The 25,870-nt window shown below is 40.6% G+C and overlaps 1 protein-coding gene across 2 annotated transcripts in view; it reads right to left on the bottom strand.

Annotated features, from left to right (window-relative positions):
• Nucleotides 1-15,681: 15,681 nt before the first annotated feature.
• fidipidine (coiled-coil domain-containing protein 93) overlaps nucleotides 15,682-25,870 on the bottom strand; it is a 55,942-nt gene continuing 45,753 nt past the window's right edge. For both annotated transcript variants that reach the window (XM_080276600.1, XM_080276599.1), the window contains exon 15: nucleotides 15,682-16,213. In XM_080276600.1, the coding sequence (XP_080132726.1) occupies nucleotides 16,043-16,213 (171 nt within the window). In that variant the 3' untranslated portion in view covers nucleotides 15,682-16,042. The remainder of the gene's footprint in view (nucleotides 16,214-25,870) is intronic.

The following is a 25,870-nucleotide window of genomic DNA, read 5'->3' on the forward strand; positions in this document are numbered from 1 at the left end:
TACTCCGTTCATTTATTTAATTTTCTTGTAGCTCTTTACAAGAGTCTGTGTTAGTAATTCTCCTTTGTATTTTTGGATCATCTGCAAACATATTTAGATAGCTTTCATTTCCAGTGTTACTGTCTACATCATTTATATACTTGTGTGTGTGTGTATGTGTGTGTGTAGGGACGCCATGCTGGTCGGTGTTTCCCGTGTGTCCATTCTTTTACCGAACGAAAATTCATTAAATGTACATAACGTTCAGCCAGCTCAAGGCAGTCGTTAAAACCGAAATTCGTTAAAAGAGGGTTCAGTATACTGAAGGTTTACTGTATATGAATTTCTTCATCTACTGACACTAAAATAATTAGAATTATATGATGATACAAAAAGTTTCATGAACACAAACTATAATCTTAAATACTGGTTTTTGGCATATACAGTATAGTATTTACTCAACCTTATAAACTTAATGGCCTAAGTGGACTTAGAGCCTATGGAAGCTATGTAAACCAGCCATAATAAATTTGTCTCATCTCCAACAGATACCTGAACCAGACACTGCACGCCACTCAGAAAGACCCCTCAGTCTACTGCATCTCAGCCTACAACCCTCTGGCTCTGGCTCATTCTACCCAGACTTCATTCCACCCTGTAAATGAATCGCAGTACCCCATACTAGACCACACTCACCTCTTGCGATACGATCATTTTGTCGCAACTGCCTCGCTCATTCCAGTGAAGGTCATGAATGAGGTTATTCACAACTTTGTGGTCTACAAGGAGACAGCAGCTTCGGAGAAGCAGAAGTCAGCAATGGTGTGTTGTTATTTAAGTCTTAGTAATGAAATAGTATCTTCAAATATCGTTCAGCTGGTGAAGGAAAATTATCGGTACAGGAATCCCTTGTTTTACATTTGGGTTATGTTGCTCGACAACCAACTGGATAATGATCCGTTGTATATTAAGCACATCATAATATGGGTTCAATGGGGATGCATTTTTGGCCAAGGGTCAGTTACCAAACATATGTCCTATATGTCTAAAAATAAGTTTCCAGTTCAGCTACACTTTTTTTTTTTAACAGTTATTCCACTTCACTGCACATCATTTGCTTGTTTAACTGCAACACCAAACTGTTGCTCAATCACTGACACCGCGCAGAAACAGCTGCAATAGCTGAATGGAGGCAAGAGAGAACACTACACAAAATGATGTTCTGCTCAGATATATCTTGGCCATCTTGGAACGGACAAATGACTGTAGGCTTGCATGTCGGTAGCTGATGAAGCTTTGTAGAGGACTGTAGCAATCATATAAGCAAAAATGGCAGTTACATACTGAACACTGGAGGTAGTCATAGCAATCATATACCTTAAGTGAAAATGGTGATCATTCATCAAAAAATGGTGGATAAATCTTCAGATTATGGTACATAAGCAAATGATCACAAAATAGTCGATTGTAAAATAAGAGCTTTCTGTGTAAAATGCTCGATATAAATAAAAAGAAACATGTTTGCACTTGAAATGTTCATGAAATATATTATGCTATGCTTCAGATGGGTGCACTTGTGCTGATGGTGACATTAATCTCTTGTCATTCTTAAACAGTGTACATTTGTCCCCAGTACAGCATAAGCATACACTCCAAGCAACATTTGGATTCCACTATTTTAGTGAGGAACACATTTTTGGTAAACTACCAAATACTTTTGCTAGGGCTTGTGGAATACAAAGGATTACTCAAGGATGACAATTTCAAATGGCATAATTAAAAAAAAAAATCAGAAGTAACAATGACAACGTCCCGTACCTGCAACTGATCTCCGTATTGATAATAAACATACAGAAAGCAACAATATCATTGCAAAATCATAACTTCTTGCTGTCTTTAATGTTTATTCTCCAATAAAATTCATATTTCAAGAGGACAATAAGACTGAAACATCATCACCTCCCACAAAAAGCAAATCAAACAAAACATAATTATGAACTGCCTGGAGTTATTAAAGCTCTGAGACTGATCGCTAACAGGGGACGAAGTATTATGTATGAACAGTCACAAGTTCACAGAAACTGCAGATAATGTCATGTACTGTACTGTATGATGGCAGTCATAAATGACCGACTTGTAAACTTTCACTTTGGAACCTTGTTGATCTGCAAATCCCATGAAATGACCAAGTCATATAGATGATGGATTATTCACATTGTTCTTGCAACCTTCAGATGATTTAATACAGCTTAAAAAAACTTTTCAAACTGGAAAAGTTGATATAGCCTTCATTAACCTGTTCAACAAGCAGGATCCTTCCCAGGCTGAATGTAATCATCTGGAGGTAGGAAGATAAACGTAAAATGGCATCACTATATTGAAGGAGTTCAGTTTTTCTATATTACATACAGTATTACATTTACTGAACACAAATATTTCCCTTGTGCAGTACTTAATGTCACTTGACACTGCAGGCTTGGCTTGAAACCTGGCTATCATGGTGGAGTCAGAGACAGCGACGAGCGTGTATTGTGCCGGCCGTTCCCAGGGTGTGTCCCCTCACACACACCACAGAGCAGGATAGCGGCAGTAACTCCCACTCATCATTCTCAGTTAGTTGCTCCAACCACACAGACACTATCTTCAAAACTAAAAGGTATTGGTGCAGTCACAGCTTCTTGAATTATTAAAAATCCTTACATACAGTATGTAGATAGGAAAGAATGTAAAAGAAGTGGGGTATTTAAGAAAATGAGAGATGAGTGAGAGAACAAAGTAGACTAGAAGCAGTTCTTTCATAGGGTTTACCATGGGGAGCAAAGGTATTGGTATTGATGATTATGAAACAACTAGCTTATTCTGTGGCTGGATTTTAACTAACAGCATCTTTCCCATTCTTTGTTGTTGTTATTGCTCGACGCTGGTCCATTTGATCAAGCAGACCTGTCGACCGCAGATAAACAACCGTGCCTATGGGGTTGTCCTGTAGGTTTCCTTCATCACTGATGTTGTGTCTGTGTCTTAGTGTGGAATATGCTGTGATGTTCTATTTATAAGTAATATTGTATGGCCTTGTTCTACAAGTTGGCCACATGTCATCTGTGATTCCACCCAACTCAAATACTGTATAAGGTGGTAGCTGAGGAGGGCTGGGTGATGTCCTGCTCTAAGCATAGCTAGATGAACTTAATCATCTCTATTTAAGGACACCTTCAATAGATGAATATCAGGGGAAGAGACTTGTAGTATGGTGTTGTGATAAAGGTATTATATTGTCCTGCACGTAAAGTGAGTATGAAGGTGTTTCTGTACTGCTAGTGTTGGAATGCCTGGAGGTGGATACTGATGTAGAGGGTTTGATAATATTTGTGGTGACTTTTTGTGTGTGTGTCTAAATGTGTTGTGTGTCTGTCATATAATGACAGGTGTTGTGTACTGGCACAGGCTCCTGCACAGAATTATGTTCCTCTCGTATCAAGATAATCAAGATAGTTTCTGACAGGGAGGACTTTAGTTTCAGAGTATGAGCTATGGGAGTGGTTTTGGTGCAGCCAGTGGCAATGCATAGGATGTTCTGTATTTGCATGGAATTGTAGTCATTATCAGATAGAATGGGAACCCATTCTGGGGAGGCACAGGACATCAGTGATTTAATGCACTGTGTGTTGAGTAAGGAGAGTTCCTTTTTGTTGTCCAAACTCTTGTCCTGTAGTTGCCCTGAGTGCACTGAGTCTGTGGATGCATTGCATCTTGATGTCTTGTACATGGTCCAGGAGGTTGAGCCTAGTGTCCATTGCCACTCCAAGGATTTTTGTGAAGGGTGTGTGTGGCACACATACATTACATGCGATGTGGGAGGAGTACCTGTGTTCATGTTTACTGGTGGTGATGAGTTTGGGGGTGGATCTGACTGGGATATTGTCAGCCTGTTGTCCACAATGAAAGTCTGCAGTGTGCTGAGGGAGTTCTGTTGTACAGTGCAGGCCGTGTCTCCAGTATGGTGTGTGATGTCATCTACATACTGTATAAGGCAATATTTGAGGGTGGTTGGGGTGTGGGAACATCATGCATATAAATGTGGGTGAGAGAAAGGAACCTTGTGGAACCCCAATTAGGAAGTTTAGCTTTCACTGTGACTTGCCATGGAATGTAATGTGCCTGCCTACCAGACAAATAGATGGCAAGACAGCATTTGTTGTTCTCTGACTGTATTATACATCTTAGTGATTAGCTTGCATGGGGGGGTGGGGGGGAGCATTGAAGGCTTTTACTAATATCTATCATTGTGAGAAGTGTGCGTTATACAGGTGTCGTAGAGTTGATGCCATCCGATGCTTGTTGTGTGAGATTAGTCAGTGTAGTTTTGGAGAGTGCAGCCCTCTGACTCACTGTTGTGAAGAAGCAGAGGAACATGGGGAGCGATTGTTAAGAATAGGGCATCCAGTTACTGTGGACGGTGTGCTAAGCAGTATTACAGGTCTGTATGAAGAAGGGAGTATTGGGTCTTTCTTTGGTTTGAGTATAATGATGACAGTTTCAGGTTTCCAAGTACTCGGAATGGTACAGTGTGCAAATGAGTAGTTACTGATGTTTGTGAGCCTCTGGATGTCTTGTGGTCCTAAATATTTCAGATGCCATCCAACTCTGTGCTTGTAGAGTTCTTTGTTTTCTTGATAACATTGTGTGTTTGTTTTGGAGAGAAGGGGGTTGCACTGTGGTGAGTGAGAAGGACTGCCTATGTTGTGAAGGTTGTTTTTCAGACTCAGTGTGTGTTTGTGTTAAGTAACTTATGTTTGCATGTTCTTTCTAGGAAGGGATATGTGTTGGAGGTAATGGTGGTGTGGGTTATGGCAGTGCATGTTCATGATTTACTGGTGCTGTTAACCATTTTGTAGAGCCGAGATGGATCTGTGGAGTAACAGAAAATTGTTACAAAGGCCTCCCAGTTCTCTGTTTTCTTTGGACTAATTTTCTTGTTGATTTCAATGTTTGGTTACTGAAGCCTTGTGATGATGTCTTGTTTATGGGAGAAGTGAGTTTGTTTAAGTCTGTTACACTGTCATGTGAGGCAGGCAATTTCCTGTGTAAAGTGTGGGTTGTACCGTCTTCTGTTGCCTTAAGAATGTGGTGCTTGTCCATACTGAGTATGATGTTGAACTTTGTAGTGTGTCTGCTAATGTTGGTGATGGATACATTGTTTAGTGAGCTGAAGAGTTGTTGTGTTTCTTCAGCAAATTGTCCAGTCTGTTTTCTTGTAGTTTGTGTATATGATGCATAATTGCTTTGGTTTCAATTGTTTCTGTAGTGATAATGATGAGGAGATGATCTGTAGTGAGTTTGGATTCCATTTTTCAGGTGGTGTTGAGTGTAAGTGTTGGTGATCAGAATGTAACGCGTGGGGAGAAAGAGGTGCGGTTTGCTTGATGTGGGGTGAGTGTGAATTGTAAGGTGTCATTGAGAATGTACATGTTGTTGAGTTGTAAAGCAATGTCATGACCTCAGTGGTAGTTTTGACTGTGTTTTTACCAAGCATTGTTCTTAGCATTAACCCCAGCTGAAAGAGTTACGTTAGGTGTCTGTGAAAGCTGAAGGAGCTGAGGGCTGTACTGCAGTGGTACAGTGTGGGAAGTAGCATGAGGATTGTATAGTACAGTCGTGGTCATAAATAATCGCCTATCCTCCTGTACCCCGTGCCTCAGGCTGGCTCCTTTATGCGCGACAAGTCACAGTGGAGTAAGAGGGGCTGAGAGGATTTGGCCAAAGAGAGAAGGGAAGATGGGTGGGGGGATGAGTGATGGTGAAGGGGAGGGGGGTGGAGTGAGGGAGGGGAGGGAGGGTAGGTAGAGGAGGGAGAATGAAATGTGACGTTGTGGTCACATCATTTGTCTGTTTTCTTTCATTCAGGGCATGATATAAAGGAGTCAATATTCAGTAGATAATGCTGCATTATGCCTTGTATAGTGGCATCAGATAACAAGCTTTAGATAGGTGGTGATATCAAGGGCTGGCTCGTGAGAGAAATATACTGACGTGACAGATCAAACATTAAAAGTGTGGAGCCAGATCTTTTTTTTTTTTTTCTTTTACGTCGCGACCGCTTTTCTCAATAAGGGCGAAGGTGTTGCCCCTGGGTAGAGGACTTTGGTTTTTGATAATGTAGCATTTTATGACTGGATGCCCTTCTTGGTGTCTACCATTGACCCTTGGGTGGACTCTAACCTCCGACCCTTAGGTCAGAGCGCTCTTACCCGCTGAGCCACGGCTGCTGCAACCAGCTAAGTGACAGGAGAGCACTATCCCTCCCGGCAAGTCAACTTCTCCGGGCGCTGCGCGAACTCAACTATTCGGTCTTGAGTCAGTCGCTCTACCACTAAGCCACCATGCCCCAGATATTTGCGTTTATCCGTATATATTTACTTCAGATGCAGAATGGAGTCTGGATGGCTTTGACTTGTAATGTTTGTGTAAAGAAACGTCCTTTACCCTTCCATGTAATTACTTGTTGGAACTAAATATCATATGCAACTCTTGATATGGCTGTGTCCACAGTAAATATGATCATCCTTTCGGTATACGCTCCCTCTATGCAGTCACCATCACGTCAACTACTTTATGGCACCTATAAGAAAAGGCTATTTAAAATAATTGTGCATAAAAAGTAAATAAATTTGATGTCTATACACATGGGTGCATATAATAACAATACCTGTCATAATCTGTTGCTTGGACTCCATGCCGGTATGGGTTTGAATGACTGTCCGGCAACCTCAACACCCTCTCATCACTTCAGAATTATATTTTTCTCCGACAAAAATCAGTTAGTTACAAACTGATGGACAAGGCAATAGTGTGTTGTGCTGGAAACTTCTGGCTCTGCACTAATGTTTGATCTGTCACAGTAGGCCTATGTGTCTCATGAGCCAGACCTTAATATCACCACCTATCTAAGGTTTCTAATCTGATGTCACTATACAAGGTGTAATGCGGCATTATCTACCAAATATTAACTCTTTTATTATCATGCCCTAAATGAAAGAAAATAAAAAAATAATGTGACCACCACTTCGCATTTCATTCTCCCTCCCCTACCTACTTATGCTTCCCTCCCTCATTCCACCCCTGCATCATCACTCATCCCCCCCACCCACCTTCCCATTTCTCTCTGGCCTCTCACTCTCAGTCCCTCTTAAACCACTGTGACTTTGTCAACGGGGTTTTGTAATTTATTAATGCGTGTGATCCAAAATTTAATGGAAGTTCAACGACTAATAAATTTATGGCAAGTAGATCGCCATTTTATTCCAGCTGACTGCAGATTCTCAAAAGTTGAGAATTAACGCTGTCTCTCTCGACAGCACACAGCGGAGATTAATTACTCACAAATGCTGTACAGTCGGTACTGCAGGCCCCTGAGAGTTTTTTACCCCCTGACAATCAATATTTAATATTAATAACAGGTTCTTGCTGAAGCTTAACCCCTAGCTAGCACAACGGATTTCAGAATTATTATGAAAGAACTGCTTTAAGTACAGTTATGAAAAATAAGTAAGTTGTGCGAGCTAAGATAAGCAGACTAAAGAAGCTCGTGGTGAAATAAAACACGAACAACAATTAAGCTCAAAGGAAAGAACTGTAAATTTATTGATTACAATAAATAAATTTACGTTACATAGAGCAAAATGAATTCAAATATTAAACGGAATGCACTCACTCACTCTTTCACAAAACTAGCTAAAAGAATTATGTTAAAACTAAGAAAAAAAAATAAAGAAATACTGGTCAATGTAGCTTATCACCAAGGAAGGGTGGGAGCCTGGAGAACTGTAGTCTAGTGGAGTCTGGGTGCTAGAAGACCTCTCTCACTCTCACTACTGGAGCATGGAACCACACTCCGTCGCGACAGACAAAAGTCTCCTTCAAATACGATGCATGTGGTAAGGATGCACAGGCCAGCCGGAAGAAGGCGTGGCCAACGGTTGAGGCAAGCAGGGGCGAACAATATAGAAACAATAATATCGCTCCGTAGAGCACTTAATGACGTGCATTAGAACGGTCACTTTTGAAACAGTGACGAATGTTTTGAAAAAAGTATACCATCGAAATGAAGAGAGAAACGGTTAACTGAACGATACACAGTGAGTTTTCCAATAACGGTTCGTGGTTTCTCACAACAGGAAAATGTCGCGAATTTGATTCATGACAGACATGCCGCGCACAAAGGAGCCAGCCTGAGTCATGGGGTACCGGAGGATACGTGATTATTTAAGACCACGACTGTACAGTACTGTATGTTTAAAATGTTGATTTCTTGTCTGTTATTCTACATTCCTTTTCTGTACTCGTGGAATTAGGGTAATTCAGAATAATTGGAAAAATACAGTACCACCAATAAAATATAATAATTTCATGTCACTGGTAGGTGGTTGTGACCATAATCCACTCACTTGATGTAGTGCTTCTTCCTTCACCATTATAACTTTTTCTGCGTCTGCCTTCCGCTCTTCTATTTCTCCCATCTCTCCTATCACTTTTATTACTCTTCTTTCCTTTTCAGATTGCTATACATTGAGTAACAGGCCAATGGTTTCCAGTATGCCAGGAAACCATTTACAGTGTTGGGTGGTAACCATATAACCAACCCATACATGTTCCCTACGTATCAACAAGTGGGTTGGTGGAGGGCTAGTGCCCCTCCCTGTAAAACAGCTAACTCGAAGACAAATGGCCACTCATTATGGGATTATGGTGTCTGGCTATAGATAGGCTAGACAGACACTGTGATGCAAGAAAGAAGGTGAATGCATCAGCTTTTGTCATCATTCCTGATGCCGTGCTCTCTCTTGGGAACCTCCTATGCCCTATCCCCCATCCCCACAACAAGGGATGGCCATGACAGAATCTCCTTTAGATTCTGTAGTCCCTGCTTTTCCTGGGACTCGTTTTTCTCTTCCTTCTCTCACCAACAGACTACTAAATTTCCCCACAGTAAGATGACCACTTTTCTCTTCTAGACTGCTGCACCATGAGTACAGCCAGGACTTAATCAAGGTGGTGGAAGCTGCAGAACCTCTGGGTACCAAGGTCCTCAACTGCTCTGACCCAAATTTTTTCCCGGAAATCATGGTCAGTAGTTGCAACCAAATAGTAACCGTATGGAAGTCCATCATCTGTATTTCTATTGCTATATGTATTGCCAATGTAGATTCTCAGTTTGACAAATGTATTATGGTACAGGGGTATCAGTAAAGCCCTTACCTCCTTCACTACAATGGGTCTTACATGGCCAAAGTCATCTGGCAGTAGCAAGAATAAAAGAAAATGGACATTATCTTACTGAAGGGGATTAGGAGTAAAATAAAATTGAAATCATCGTACTGAAAGGGTTTAAGAAGGCAGTAGTAATTGCAACTTGTTATTGTGTCTTGAGGCTCATATGGACAAAGTTGTGATTTTTATATTCATTATGCCACTAAGGGATGAGTGAGGCTGGCCACTCTCATCTTAAATGTCAGGACCAACTTGCCATGCCCTGGGCTTCTATGGTCCTCATGGGACAACACTGGATTAGATGATGAATGAATGAATGAATGATCATTTGATCTGATTTGATTTCATTCTAAAGTTATATAATGGACATCTCACAGTGCCTTTGCTTTCAGAACTCATCCATTTACATCATCTACATCAAGATGGAGAATTATGCTGATGATTTTACTTTCCACCACTTTATGAAGGTCAGTTGTCACGTAGGGTTAATTGTTCAGTACAGTACTAGTGTTGTATAGTATCTCTGAAGGTGTTAATGGTAATGCAGTACTGAAAGATTATATACTGTATATATATATATATATATATATATATATATATATATATATATATATATATTGAATATATAAATAACAGTGGTTATACTACAGTAATATACTTGTATTGTTCTACAGTGTTTTGGGTTGGATTTACCATCAGCAGTGGGTTACTTTGAAGGTGTATTTCAGCTGACTCTCCGTAATATACGTATCCTCCTTATGGGCATCCCGTATTCTCCATTCTCGTGAGTAATCATAACTCCCAGACTGATCAGCCACCAAAGTTTCTTAACAGAAATAACTGAAATATCATAATAGTGAATCATTCCATTTTAAGTGTATGGACTTGAGGTTTGGCTACCATAGTAGCCAGAACTGGTTTACAGTAGAGGTAGTTTATTACTCTAGAAAATCAAATAATTTACTTTATTATCATTATTAATTTCTGAATACTGCACAGCAAAATATTAAACACATGGTTCACTGGTCAAAAGTTTTGGAATTATTTCTTTAACTCTCTGAAACCTGGTTTTGTTATATGACTAGTAGCTAGTTAATATCTTCCTGTACCAATGATGCTGCATACCTATCATCATATCAATTTCCTTCATGTATTTTACCCATCTATCTACATTACAGGCCATCAATGAAGAATACAGAGGCCCTGCTGGTTGCTGACATTCCAGATATGTATATCCGTGGCCAGACCAACTACCAGAGGTTTAAGCATAGGCATTTCAACTTCAACACAGTCCTTGTCAAGCAAAAGATGCTGTAATCATAAGCTTTACTAATGGACACATCTGTTTTACCCCTACCATCCCCAAACAATTACTTCCAGTTTAAGAAGTGCCTCATAGTGAGAAGGTTAGAAAGAGCTTCTTTACAAATATGCAAACATTTCTGCATTATTTCCACAACCCCAGACTGTATTTTCACATCTTAGGAAGGATATCCTATAAATAAAGAGTGAAGAGAACTCTGAATAACACAGAGGCAAACCCCGATTTACGATACCCCTAGATGCAATACCCTGGAATTGTGATGGGGGTAGAAAAACCACCCTACCCCACCTGTCGTAGGCCTACCCCTGGTTTTGCAATGAGTTTGGGTATTTTTAAAAACTGATTTTGATGATATTTTAGACATAAATTTTGTGTTTAGGTTGATTCATAAACTGTTTTTAGACTTAGATTAATGTGTTTTAGTCATAGGTGGAGTGAACACTGTCGTCTGGGGTAGATTCTTGCCCATCGGACGAGGTACTAAACAGTGTGGACAACTAGGTGACTCAAAGAATATTTCGTGTCTGACCACTGAACTGTCATCTAACTTATCATGGAATACATAATAATAATTTTAAATAAATATTAACAATTATGAAAACCTTAGATGTACTGTAAATATTTCATGCATTGATGAAAACTGTGACATCAATAAATCATGTGTTTACATTCTGGCTGTTCAAGGAAAAACACTCTGAAAATACAAAAGGAATTCTGAATAAATTTTGGAAAATAAGAGAAGAAAATAAAGGAGCTCAGCAACCAGACAAGTAACTAAAACGACATAAAGAGGGGCCTTTGAAAAGACTGTCCCAATCGCATCATCGATCGCATTCCCCGTCAAGAGATTTCCCCATCAAAACATCAACGATTCTCCATCACAACAATGGACGTTCAGTATGGTGTTTATAATACCATACTGGACGGCAAATTGTCGGACATCCAGAGAGAGAGAATTGCAGATTTCACAATGATATTCCACTGTTGTGCCTTGAGCTGTAAGACATGGCAGAAAAGTGGAAGTGGAGTAAACTTCTCCCGGTTTCCAGCCAATGAGGAAAGGCAACAGCAGTGGATAGCTGCCATGAAGAGGGAGAACTGGCAGCCAATGGCCTACACTCGGCTCTGTAGCAGGTACTGTATTTCTTATCAGGTGAGCCACCCCCTACCCCCTCCAACCCCACCCCCATCCCCCCCACTGCCACCCAACCACCTTACACACACACACACACACACACCACCTACACACCTCTATCACCCTCCCACTGCCACCCCAACTCCCCTGCTGCCACCCCGACCCCCCCACCTCCACCCCCACCCCACCACTGTCCCCCACCATCCCGCACTCCCACCCCCCAACCCCCCACTTTTGAACCCTCCATCCCCCCACACCCCATTCCCCCAACTCTCATCCACAAGCCCCCCACAATACCCCCCACCACCACCCAACGCCCTTCCCCTCCACCCCCTACCCATCCCACCCCTTACCACCATCCCCAACCCTCCCTCACACCCCACTCCCACACCCTCACTCCCCAAACCAACCCTAATCCCACCCCCCAGCCCCCACTGCCATTCAAACCCCCCCACCCTCCCTCCACCTCCTTCCCCCACTTCCACGTCCCCACCCTCCACTCATTCATCAACTACTCGATTCCCAGTCAGTGTATACAATCCCTCCCCCCTTGACCCCACGTCAATAATTTACTGAATACCAAGACGATTTACAAGTTCTGTATGTCAATTCCAGCGAGATATATTACACATAGTTACCTTAAGGGATGCCCCGGTGAACTTTCACGGGGTGTTCACCAAATGGTGATAGAGATCGTCATATCTGAGATCTGGTTTCGGTCTCCCGTACTTGAAACGAGTAATTTTCTCCCTAGATATGGTGTGAGCATCCAGCCTCAAACACTTTATCTTGTTCCTGTACAGATCTTGGTGGTGTTGATCCAGATTTCTGTATGTATTAAACAGTTCAACCTCTGACAGCCCTGTCTGAACAGCCATTACTGTGAGGAGTTTGCCGTCCAATATGGAGTCGTAAACAAAACCACGTAATTTCTGTGACATCACTGGAAAAGGTCTGTTTGCACCTTGGATGATTCTGCGTCATTCATACATTATTATTATTGAAACGGATGTTTATTTAATTGTCCCGGGACCGTTTGATGGTGGGATTTTATACACTGCTGCTGCTTCTTCTCTGCTGAGTTTGAATACGAGTCGCAGGTCGCATTCTTTAGTGACCTTGACTGGGTACAAGTGAGACGGGCACTGGTTTCAGGCTTAGGTTAGCTTCTTTTACAGCTGTTAGGCCATTTAGATTGGCTTTAAACTTTTTTTTTTTTTAATCTCATTTGGGTCTTTGCAATCAGATTCCATTCCTGATGTCAGCCAGTGGTCTTTGCATGGGCTTGGATGCTAGACTTTACACTCAGCAGTACCACACAAAACCGTGGCAGAACACTTTCATTATCTCATCTAACAAATAATTTAATTGAATACAGTCAGGTCTCGTTATAAGATTGTTCGCATGCAATAAATCACTATAATGCTGAACAAAAAGTGCGACCCGTTTTCAAACTAGTGTTGGCAAAATGATCGTGAATTCACTAGAACGATGGCTCTGTCAGCTGATTGAGTCAAGATGGTCGCCCATTGTCTCTATGCGTTGTGATCTGCCTTTCATCCCATTTTGTGCGTGAAAGGTTATTGAAACAACACTGGTGTTGCCAAGTAACAGTGCAAGTGCATAATAAACAGTGCACTGTGCAACTTTAGGTGGTGGTAGCACTTTTGTGTCAAATACAGTCCATCCGTCCATCCAATCCTACGTTGCCCAATGAGAAGCGTAGGAGCCCGGAACTAGGCAAGTTGGTCCTGACATTAAAGATGAGGGTGATCAGCCTTACTCATTCCTGAGTGGCATTATGTGAGCAATAAACTCCAACCACCCCTTGGATATAAACCTACACAGGCTCAATTCGATTGGAGCACCTTAATTACTGACTAAACCACCAGGTGCGATAATTTGGTTATACGGTTACCACTCAGCGCCGTAAATGGTTTCTTGGTGTACAGGAAACCATTTGGCTTGTCGCTCAGTGTAGAGTTACCCATAGGCAGAAGGCAAAGGAAAGAATGAAGGAAAAAAAAGACAGAAGAGGGAATGTAGAGTCACCTGTAGGCATAAGGAAGAGGAAAGAATGAAGAAAAGAAAGACAAAAGAGGATAGAAGGAAAGAAGGTGCCTTGCCAAATATTCCTGAATCAGCTGAGAAGAATGGGCAGGGGCATTGTCATGGTGCTGCTTCCAACTTGCCACTTTCCAAAGGTCTGGTCTCTTCTGAACTGCGTCACGAAGACAATGGATAACATCGAGGCACAGTAATAATTTTTGTTGACAGTCTGGCTTTCTGGTGCATATTTGTGATGCACAACACCACAGTAGTTGAAAAAACTGTCAACATGCATTTCACCTTCCTGTGGACCTGTCATGCTTTTTTTGGTCGAGGCGATCCTGCATGCTTCCAATGGGACAACTGTGCTCTGGTTACTGGGTTGTACCCATACACCCAAGTCTCATCTCCAGTGATAACAGTATAGAAAGTCTGGATCACGATTTACACACTCCAACATGTCTTGAGCAACGTTCATCCGCAGAGCTTTTTGTTCATGTGAAAGGAGCTTCAGAATGAACACGGCAGCAACTCTTCGCATGTCCAAGTTATCCATTAAAATTTTGTGTGTTGATCCATCGCTGATTCCAATTTCATTATCAATTTCTCAGACAGTCAGCCGACGGTTTCCCATAAACAAATTGCAAACTTTCTTCATATTTTCAGCACTCCTGCAAGTTGAAGGCCTCCCAGGATGCGGATTACTTTCGATTGATATTCGGCCATTTTTTTAAGCGATTGTACCACTTTAAGGAATTGCTGAACATAGAGGATGGAAGTAATGTGAGTATAAGTGGTTGGGGAATGGCTGGGAGTAGGAGGGAGGTGAGAAGACAGGAAGAAATCAGTAGGATAGAAGCTGTGAAAGCAAGGAAGAAAGTCAAATTGAGGAAAGACCCAGGTATTGATGGAGTGTGTGGTGAAATGCTGAAGCATAGTAGTAGAATGGATGTGGAACACGTGCAGATTGGCCTGGGAGGAAGGTAGAGTCACGGAGGATTGGATGTCAGGTATAATTATTCTCTTGTACAAAGGAAAAGGGGAAAAAGAAGAGTGTGGTAATCATAGTGGCATTTGTCTTCTTAGTGTAATAGGAAAAGTGTATGGTAGGATACTTATTGACAGAGTTAGGGAAAGAACAGAGGACTTAGTTGGAGAAGAACAGGGAGGCTTTAGGCAGGGAAGAGGTTGTGTAGATCAGATATTCATTCTTAGATCTTTAGTGGAAAAGTTTTTAGAGAAGAGAAAGAAGTTATATGGGGCTTTCATGGATTTGGAGAAAGCATATGACAGAGTGGATAGACAAGGATTGTGGAAAGTATTAATATATGGAGTAGATGGGAAGTTGTTGAATGCTGTGAAGAGTATGTATGATGGTGCTAAGGGTGCAGTGCGTGTGGATGGTGAACTGAGTGAATTTTTCTCTTTGAAGGTTGGGTTGAAACAGGGATGTGTCATGTCTGAATGGCTGTTCAATCTGTACATGGATGGGGTAATAAAAGAGGTACAAGGTAGGGTAGTGGATGTTGGAGTGGCCCTGGTGAGAGAGAGTAGTGTTTGGAAACTCCCTGTACTGTTGTTTGTAGATGATACTGTGTTGTTGAATGAAGACGAAGGGGAGCTGCAAGGCTTGGTGAATGAGTTTGGGATAGTGTGTAAGAAACGGAATCTAAAGGTGAATGTAGGGAAGAGTAAAGTGATGGTCTTTGAGAGAGGTGAAGTCAGTGCATGTACACTGAGGTTGGATGGTGAGGTCTGTAAGATCTGTAAGAAGGGTATTTGTAGAGTGTAGAGGCCTAAAGCCATGTTGTGACTGGGCTAGGGGAATGTGAGGTGTGACTAGTTGTAGTACCAGTCGTTAATCTATGTTTGGCACATAAGAGGCATTTAGTCAATCAAATAATACCATCAAGAGAAGCTTGCTGATCATCTACCCTTAAATGTGATGGACTTAAGTTGCCTAGTCTCAGGTCCCTACATCTCGGTGGGGGTAATAAGGGTCTCTGCATTGAATCTGAGTTTACTAAGATGTAGCATCTTAAGAACTCAAAAATCATCTAATCAAAATTTAAGATTAAAATTTTCAGTCAAGTATGTATGCTACATCAAATGCTCATAACCAACACTGAAGAAAAACAGAGAATCACCGCATGAGAAAAAAATTTCCAATAATATGAGCACAACAGTATACTGCTGTTCCTTCCCACAAAACCACAAAATCATAGGCAAATTTGTAGGAAAATAGACTACCCTGAGTTGGCAACCAAGTGAACATGTGAGTGAATAAGCTACTGAGCAGTATGAGCAGCTAACTTCTGCTGCAGGATCTCATTTTTGGTGATCTCCTGTCCGAGGGCATGGACAGTGCGTGCATACTGCCGATGAAGCTCTTGCAGTCTTGCCAGCTCTTCACTCAAGCTGCTTCGATGTTGTCGCTCTTCACTGTACCGACGCTCAAGCTGTAGAAATGCTACCATTAGTGGAGCCTCACTATAGTCTTGAATCATCTTCACTGATTATCCTAACAATGCTTTTACTTTACACTAGATAATATATGTGTACAGCATCTACTATACAGAGGGTCCTCAACTTACGACAGGGTTATGTTCCGATGGATCCTTCTTTAAGTTGATTTGGTTTTAAGTCGAAAATATATAAAAAATACAGTACGGTAATGTCAAAAGGCAGACATACAGTACACATTATTAAGGCACAAATATATCCAAACACTTTTAAAGTTCATCATCATCATCCGCACCTCCATTCCCATCCTAGGGCAGGGTGAGGGGTAGCAACCTTCAAACAGACAGTTTGCCTAGTTCAATGGGCCACGCTTCCAATCACTTATTATTCAAGCCCTCGAAATCCAGGCTCCATCTGATAGGCCAATAAACTTTCACCACGTTCTGTAGCTTCACATATATGTATCTGATAGAGCCAATTCGAATGCTGTCACGTTAAAACGGGGTGCCAAATCTGTCGTCATGCATAAAATTCATCCAGCCAGCTCGATCTCTTGTCAGTCCCTTAGCCTCACCAACTGCCATTCCTCTTCCTCACACACTAATCCACCATATCCCTCCACCTTCTTCTTGGCCTAACTCACCTCCTCCCTCCTTCATATTCGCTCAGATATAACTTTTTCACCACTCTATTGTCATCCATTCTCTCCACACGTCCATACCATCTCAGTACTCTCTCTTCAGTTCTGGTGTCCACAGATTTCCTCACTCCCATCTTTCATGAATTACATTATTCTGTATCCTATCCATTCTCTACTCCACATACATTCCTCAGCACTGCTCTTACTCTTGACTTTTCATTTTCATGCCACACTGTAGTCTCACACCCATATGTTAAAGTTGGCACTAACACTCCTTCATGTAAGTCACGTCCAGCTGCAACACTCAAGACCCTCTTTCTTATCAAGGCTTCCATAGCACCAGCTACTTTCCTTCCTTGTGTCACTCTACTTTCCACTTCTTTTGCACATTTTCCTCCCTTTTCTAGTTGGCAGGTGGGGGTGCCCATCATCCACTCACTCAGTGTTGTGTTGCCTAATGGTCTCTACACTGTTTGACAAGCCAAATGGTTTCCTGTACCCAGGAAACCATTTACAGTACTATGCTGGGTGGTAACCATGTAACTGGGAGTTTTGGCCAGGTTAAATGTCCCACAGATTCCCCTATCTAAAATCACTAAATCGTGGCAGACTTTTAAAGTTAATGATATAAATAAATACTAGACATAACTGTTACTCAAAATATAGAAAATATTTCATAAACCGTTGAACAGTAAAACACACACACACACACACACACACACACACACACACACACACACACAAATGTCTCAGCTGCCATCACATCGACACTAACAGCCTCACCACTCACCCTGACATTAGGAAGGGAAGAACAGTTTTTAAACTGCATAAACCAGCCATGGCTAGCATTAAACTGGACATCACAAACAGGGCCCACATGTTTCTTTTGGACTGCAAAAAGAAAGCAGGCTGTGGGCTTGGGTTCGAGATGAAATGAGTGCATCCTTGGTTGCAAACTATCATACAATGTGATGTTCATACAGTATTTTTGCAGTAAAGAGAAACTGTAAACAATAACATTTAACAATAAACAGTACATTCATATATCAAGAACAGTTTTTATTATAGCTGTAAAGTATTATAAATTTGATATTCATGACCATTATTCATATCGCTGGCAGCGTTTGTTATGTATGCAAGCCTCAGAACTGCTGCCTCAGCCTGCTTGGCTTGCCACTTGGGACTACGAACACCATCAGTTACAACTCAAAAGTACTTGTGAAGGCTCAATGGGGCCTTCATTGCAAGTGTGAAATGGTCATAAGTCAGATGGTCGTGATTCATCGACTAACTTTGTATACAGTGGAATTAAATAAGCTTATCAACAAAAGACAGAGATGAAAAAAGAGAGAAACATGGATCAGATCAAAGAAACCATCAAAAAAGGAAAAAGTCTGAAACAGGTCTGAAGTAAAATGGCACTTGGAAAGCAACAAACTGAAAGATAAAAACAGTGAAGTCATTAAATGCAGAGATAAGATGCTGAAAAGAGTTGAAGAATTTTACAAGGAACTGTATGTATCAAAGACCGTAGTACCAATAGCTAACTTTTCAGCTGACACAAATGAAATACCTGAGGTAACACCAGACGAAGTAAATATTTCTCTTAAAAATATGAGAAGAGGGAAAGCTCCGGAAGAAGATGGAATAGTAGCAGATTTACTGCTGGATGCTGGAGTAAAGTACAAAATAGGCTTGCTCACTTATTTACTCAATGTATAAAAAAGAAAAGTCCCAAAACATGGTATAATGCATGTTATTTTACTTTACAAAAACAGTGACTCAAAAGATCTTAGTAACTATCAACCCATTAGCTTACTATCAGTCATATACAAACTCTTCACTAAAGTCCTTACAAACAGAATAACTACAAATTTGGAGGAAAATCAACCTCGTGAACAGGCAGGATTCCAAAGCAGGTATTCGACTACTGATCATCTACACACAATGAATCAGCTAACTGAGAAAACTACAGAATATAATAAACCACTGTGCTTAGGTTTCGTTGATTACAAAAATGCTTTCGACTCAGTGTTGCACATAGCAATTATAAATTCATTGCGAGAACAAGGAGTGAATGAGAACATTGTAAAATGGTTCGAAAACATATATAAAGAGGGAATTGCTACAGTTAAATTACATAAGGACTCAGAGAAATTTAAGACTGAGAAGGGTGTGAGTCAGGGAGATACAGTTTCACCAAAGTTATTTACAGCATGCCTAGAGAATATTTTCAGAAAGCTAGACTAGGAAAACAAAGGAGTGAACATAGATGGAGAAAAGCTAAACCATTTAAGATTTGCAGATGACATTGTCCTAATCTCAGAAACTGCAGAGACATTGCAAGTAATGTTAAATGACCTGAACAGAGAAAGTCTCAAAGTAGGGCTAAAGATGAACCGGAGTAAAACTAATGTTTAATCCACAAACACCAAAGAGCATCATCAGAATAAGCAAAGAAATTCTTTAAGATGTCAAGGAGTACAATTACTTGGGACAAATACTAATATTAATGAAAGATAATGATGGCAAAACAAAAAGACGCATTACAATTGGATGGAAAGCTTTCGGTAAACACAGAGACATTATGAAAAGGAGCTTGCCAGTTTGTATGAAACGAAAAGTATATAACGAACGTATAATTCCAGCTATGACATGGTTGTGAGACTTGGACACTGACAAAATCAATGGAAAATAAATTCATTCATTCTGACAGAGCAATGGAAAGGTCAATGCTGGGAATATCTTTAAGAGACTGGAAAAGATCAACATGGGTGAGAGAGCAGACTAAAAGTCAAAGATATAAAAGTTATAAAAGAACAGAAATGCAGGTGGGCAGGCCATGTAGCAAGAATAAGGGATAATCGATGAAGCAAAAAGTTGACTGACTGGACACCAAGAAATCGTAAGCGTAGCAGAAAAAGGCCAGATAGGAGGTCGAGAGATGAGATAAAGAAATTTGCAGGGAAAACGTGGGAAAGATTGGCTCAGTCAAGGAATTCATGGAGAAGGCTGGGGGAGGCCTTTGTTCAGCAGTGGACTTGTAAAGGCTGATGATGATGATGATGATGATGATGATGATGATGATGATGATGATGATGATGATATACAGTAGATGCTTGATTTAACAGACACCAATTTAGTGGAAGAATTTTTTTCCCATTGTTTTTCTCTCCCATTTAAGGGAAAATATCAGTAAAACTGAGTATAATTCTGTAAAGGAAATTCCATTCTGAAAACTAACGAATTTCCAGAAAAATCTCCGTAAATTGAGTGCGTCATCGAACCCAAAAAGGACTGGTCCCCTGGCCAGTGGTGTGCAAGGATGCTATACGTCCCCACTAACCCGCCTGGGTAGTGGCAATGGCAGGGACTCAGTGATGTTGCGCAGCCCATACAGTACAGTATTCACGTGACCACCCTACTATTAGCAATAACTCTGCGTGTGTGTGGCTTTGCCTTGGTATTGTGGCCTTATTTGTGTTTTTTTCAGTGAACTAAAACTTTTGTGCACCATGCCTAAGGTTCAGGAGAAGAAGGAGAGGGTGGGGCTTTCTCTTGCCCAGAAACTGGAAATAATTGAGAAGATGGAATGCAGAATCAGCCCAGGGACAGTGATGAAGGAGTATGGGGTAAAGAAAACCCAAGTGTATGGCCTACTCAAACTCAGGGACAAAATCAAGAATTTGAAATTGAAACCAGTGGTGGGTGTTGGTGGTAGTGAAAAATCTAAAATATTTGGGGGGGGGGGAGTATAGCTACCTGTATCAGACAAGTGCAGAACCCCTACTTTTGGAGGTAACCTTACTGTATTTTACTATCCCTTTTTACTATACAACAGTACTGTATTTGGTACACTACTATCCCTGTATTGGATACACTACTATCCTCACCTTACTCTTTATATGTGCTTATTTTATTTCTAAGTAAGTACTGTGTATCACTGTTAACATGTACACAATAATGCATTTAAGTGTCGGTATTTAACTATGGGTTCTTACTGCTGTGTGTAGCATTGAGGGTTAGCACAGTCTGCTAGGTCTGGGTATGCATTGTCAGGAACTCGGCCTGACCACTGACTTCAAGGACTGAATGGAAAGTTCCTTAAATACCAGAAAAATTTGCTTTACATATCACCTTGGTTATGGAACTTGACAGTGGAAAATTCAAGAAAACAGAATAGGGGTTGGCTGAATTAGTTCAATACACTGAGCATCTACTGTACATATGTATACAGTAAACATATATATATATATATATGTATATATATATATATGAGGAGCTCTGTAAAGCAACGACGTATCGACCAGTCTACTCGAAATCCTGTTTTTTGCTGCCATATGGTCCTCAACCACTCTAGTTTTCTCCAATGGCTCATATGCCGCTACCCCGCTCGAAACATTATGTATACATACATACTTACAAGCATCCATACATACATACAAACACACCTAATCCATTTTTGGGTTACTTCAACATGTTATTTTAATTACACAATGGATTTTGGGGTTATTGTAACATTTTGTATACATACCAGTACAAGCATACATGCATACACACATACATACATACATACAAACATACATACATACTTACAAACACACATAATTAGGCATTTTGGGGGATAATCAACATTTGATGTTTGTATACGTAAAAATAATATACATACATACATGCATACATTCATACATACATACATACAAACACACATTTTATGCATTTTGGTGTTATTTAAATATGTTATGTTTGTATTTCTTTTATTTCAAGGTATTATGATATTAATGTGGTGATGCTACAAGGTATACTCCATAGCTTTCTGTGGTTAAAAAAAAAAAAAAAAAATGAAAATATAAATTCATAAATTTTCATTTATATTGTAAAGGGATGTCTGGGCTCTATTCAGAAAAAAAATCTTGTAATATGGACATGCAGGCATTGAGTTATTGAAGGGCGTAGTTTGGAAAACTTTAAATTGCGTTTTCCTCTTTTTTTTTTTTTAAGTGGCACTTACATCAGTGTTTTAGGGAGGTCCTCATATATATATATATATATATATATATATATATATATATATATATATATATATATATATATATATTCATTCATTTATTCATCTAATCCTGTGTTGCCTCATGAGAAGCATAGGAGCCCGGGGCTAGGTAAGTTGGCCATGACATTTAAGATGAGAGTGACCAACCTCACTCACCCCTGAATGGCATCACATGAGCAATAAACCCCAATCACCCCCTGAATATAAACTGCACAGTAACAATCCGATTGGAGCACCTTAATTATCCATTACACCACCAGGAGCCCTAATTTGTTTATATGGTTACCACCTAGCATAGTAAATGGTTTCCTGGTGTATACAAAACCATTTGGCTTGTCACTCAGTGTAGAGCCACCCGTTGACAGAAGGATGAGTAAGGAATGAAGGAATGAAAGACAGAAGAGGAAGGAAGGAGGAGAGGAAAGGGCAGTCACCCAAGAGCAGCATTACATCGAGTGAGTGGATGGTGAGTGCCCCCACCTACCACTATATCCCATTGGATCCCAGAGTTGCTGGGCGAGGCATTGCACTGGGAGGGTACTAAGCGTACCGTCCTCCGCCTGTCAGATCATAGTCGCGAAGCTCATAGGTCCCTACCCGGGGGTTCCCCACTTTATTAAGATTTGAAAATTCCCAGTTCTGTCCAATGCTGAGGACACTGGGTTCCAATGGGATATATATAGTGTGGAAGGTGGGGGGTGCTCACCATCCACTCACTTGATGTAGTGCTGCTCTCGGGTGTCTGCCCTTTCCTCTCCTCCATCCATCATTCCATCCATCCTCTTCTGTCTTTCCTTCATTTTTTCCTCTTTCTTCTGCCTGCAGGTGACTTTATACTCCCTCTTGTGTCTTTCTTTCCTTCATTCTTTCCTCTTCCTTCTGCCTGTGGGTGACTCTACACTGAGTGATAAGCCAAATGGTTTCTTGTACACCTGGAAACCATTTACTAAGCTGGGTGGTAACCATACATACATACATACAAACACACATTTTATGCATTTTGGTGTTATTTAAATATGTTATGTTTGTATTTCTCTTATTTCAAGGTATTATGATAATTAATATAACCAAATTTTGGCACTTGGTGGTTTAGTGGGTAATAACAGTGCTCCAATCGGATTGAGCCAGTGAAGGTTTATATCCAAGGGGTGGTTGGGGTTTATTGCTCATGTAATGCCACTCAGGGATGAGTGAGGCTGGTCATTCATATCTTAAATCCCAGGACCAACTTGCCTAGCTCCTCATGGGACAGCATGGGATTGGATGATAGATGGATGGATGATATATATATATATATATATATCATCATCCAAACCTCCTTCCCCACCCTAGGGCAAGGTAAGGAGTAGCAATGTCCAGACAGCCCAAATCTGCCCAATCCAATGGGCCATTCACTCATCATTCAAGCCCCCAGAATCCTGGCCCTATCGGATATGCCAAAAACATTCACTACGTTTTGTAGCTTCACATAAATGTATCTGATAGAGTCAGTCTGGACGCTGCCATGTTAAAAAGGGGTGCCAAATCCCTGATCATGCACTTCTCCTCACAACATTCATCCAGCCAGCTCGATCTTGTCAGTTCCCTAGTCTCACCGACTTCCAAACCTCTCTTCCTCACACACTCATCCACCATATCTCTCCACATTCTCCCTGGCCTACCTTGCCTCCTCCCTCCTTCAAATTCGTTCAGATATACCTTTTTCACAACTCTGTTGTTATCCATTCTTTCCACATGACCATACCATCTCAGTACACTCTCTTCGATTCTGGTGTCCACAAATTTCCTCACTCCACATCTTTCACAAATCACATTATTTCGTATCCTATCCACCCTCTGTACTCCACATACATTCCTCAGCAGTCCCATCCCCACTGCTCTTACTCTTTACTTTTCATTTTCATGCCATACCATAGTCTCACACCCATATGTTAAAGTTGGCACTAACACTCCTTCATGAAGCCTTGTGCAGCTGCAACATTCAAGCCTGTTTCTTATCAAGGCATCCATTGCACCAGCTACCTTTCTTCTTTGTGTCACTCTACTTTCAACTTTTTTTCCATATTTCCATCTCATTTCTATCATTGTACCCAAGTATTTGAACTCTCTCACCAATTCCAGTCTCTCCATTCACTGTAACATCGAACTGGGAGTCACCTCTCTAAATAACCATCACTCTACTCTTTTCTACATTTACTCTTAGGGCATGACGCTCACAGACATCAGCAAAACTCTGCCGTAGCCTACCAAGTTCCTGTCCGGTATTTGCAAGCAGTACTGCATCATCAGCATACAATAAATTTCAGATATTCCATCCATCACCATTCATTACCAACGCCATCCCTCTCTCCATTACTCGTGTTTTTACTTCTCTCATCACCCCATCCATGTATGTATTGAACAACCATGGGGACACCACACAACCTCGTCGCACGCCCACACCAATCGTGAACCATTCACTTAGACGCCCATTAACCCTTGCACATGCTTCACTACCATCATAAAAACTCTTGACGGCACCTAGCAGCATACTATCTACACCATGCATGCGCAAAACTTTACACAGTCCCTCTCTGTCCTCTTTGTCGTATGCCTTTTCCAGATCCACGAATGCCATAAACACCTTATGGTCCTTCTCACAAGCCTTCTCTGTTATCTGTCTCACTGCAAATATTTCATCCACATATTCTCTGCCACTCCTAAAGCCACCCTGTTCATCACTCACTAGGACTTCCAATATCTCTCTTACTTTCTCTATAATAATTCTTCCATATACCTACCATATATATCTATATATATAGATAGATAGATAGATAGATAGAAATACTGAATATTCAGTATGACAAATTATCTAGTAGAAAACTGCTTCATTACTTGAGGAAATATTTTTTCAAACAGTGCATAGGAATACCCATGGGAACATCCCCAGCCCCGTTCATGGCTAATTTATACTTATACTGTTATGAATTCAAATGGATGGAACGAATGTCAAAAGTTCAATATTCAGTAGCGATAAAATTTAACAAAACTAAAGGATTCATTGACGATTTAATATCCTTAAACTATAATGGAGAAATGAATGAAAGGATAAAAGTAATATATCCTGAAGCATTAGTATTAAATAAAGAAAACACCGACAACTGCCTGGCAAGCTTTTTGGAAATTAATATCAAAACAGATAACAAAATCATATCAACAAAACTATATGATAAAAGAGATTATAATTTTGAAACTGTATCATATCCAAATTTATCGGCAAACATACCTAGAGTTCCAGCATACGGTGTATACGTCTCAATTGCTACGGGTCGCAGAGGCAAGTACAAGTTTGGAAAACTTTATTATAAGAATCCAACAGATCACAAAAAAATTTCTGTCACGGATTTTTCAAAACAGAATTGCGTAAAACATAAAAGAAAACGTATCAAAACTACAACTCCTTCAAACATCTGAAAGGAGAAATACACAGTCTTACAAGAGAAATATTTGATACTGCTATGGATACAATAGTATCCCAGGGCCTTCGATGGGCAGAGTGCTCACGGGATCCCCTCCTGCCTCTGCAGCAGATTAAAATCGACTATAACAAAAACCAATTATACCTACCAATTTGGACTCAACTGAATGCAACTTAATTGACTATAATAACAACAAACTATTCCTCTCAATTACAACAACCAATTATACCTATCATTTTAGACTCAACTGGGTGCAACTTAATTGACTATGACAAGAACAAATTATTCCTACCAAACTGAACTCCATTGGATGTGGCATATTTGTCCTATCTTTTCATATATATATGTGTGTGTGTGTGTGTGTGTGTGTGTGTGTGTGTGTGTGATTTTACTCATAAGTTAGGATCTTGAATAGTGAAGGGGTTATTGAAGGCTGTATCAAACTCCTCCCACTTAAAATGCATTCCCAATACTGAATAATATTGTTTCAAGGCAGCAAGAATAA

Source organism: Coenobita brevimanus, chromosome 65 (assembly GCF_032717465.1).
Source record: "Coenobita brevimanus isolate Jiangsu-jjx chromosome 65, ASM3271746v2, whole genome shotgun sequence".
In the NCBI taxonomy this organism is placed as follows: domain Eukaryota; kingdom Metazoa; phylum Arthropoda; class Malacostraca; order Decapoda; family Coenobitidae; genus Coenobita; species Coenobita brevimanus.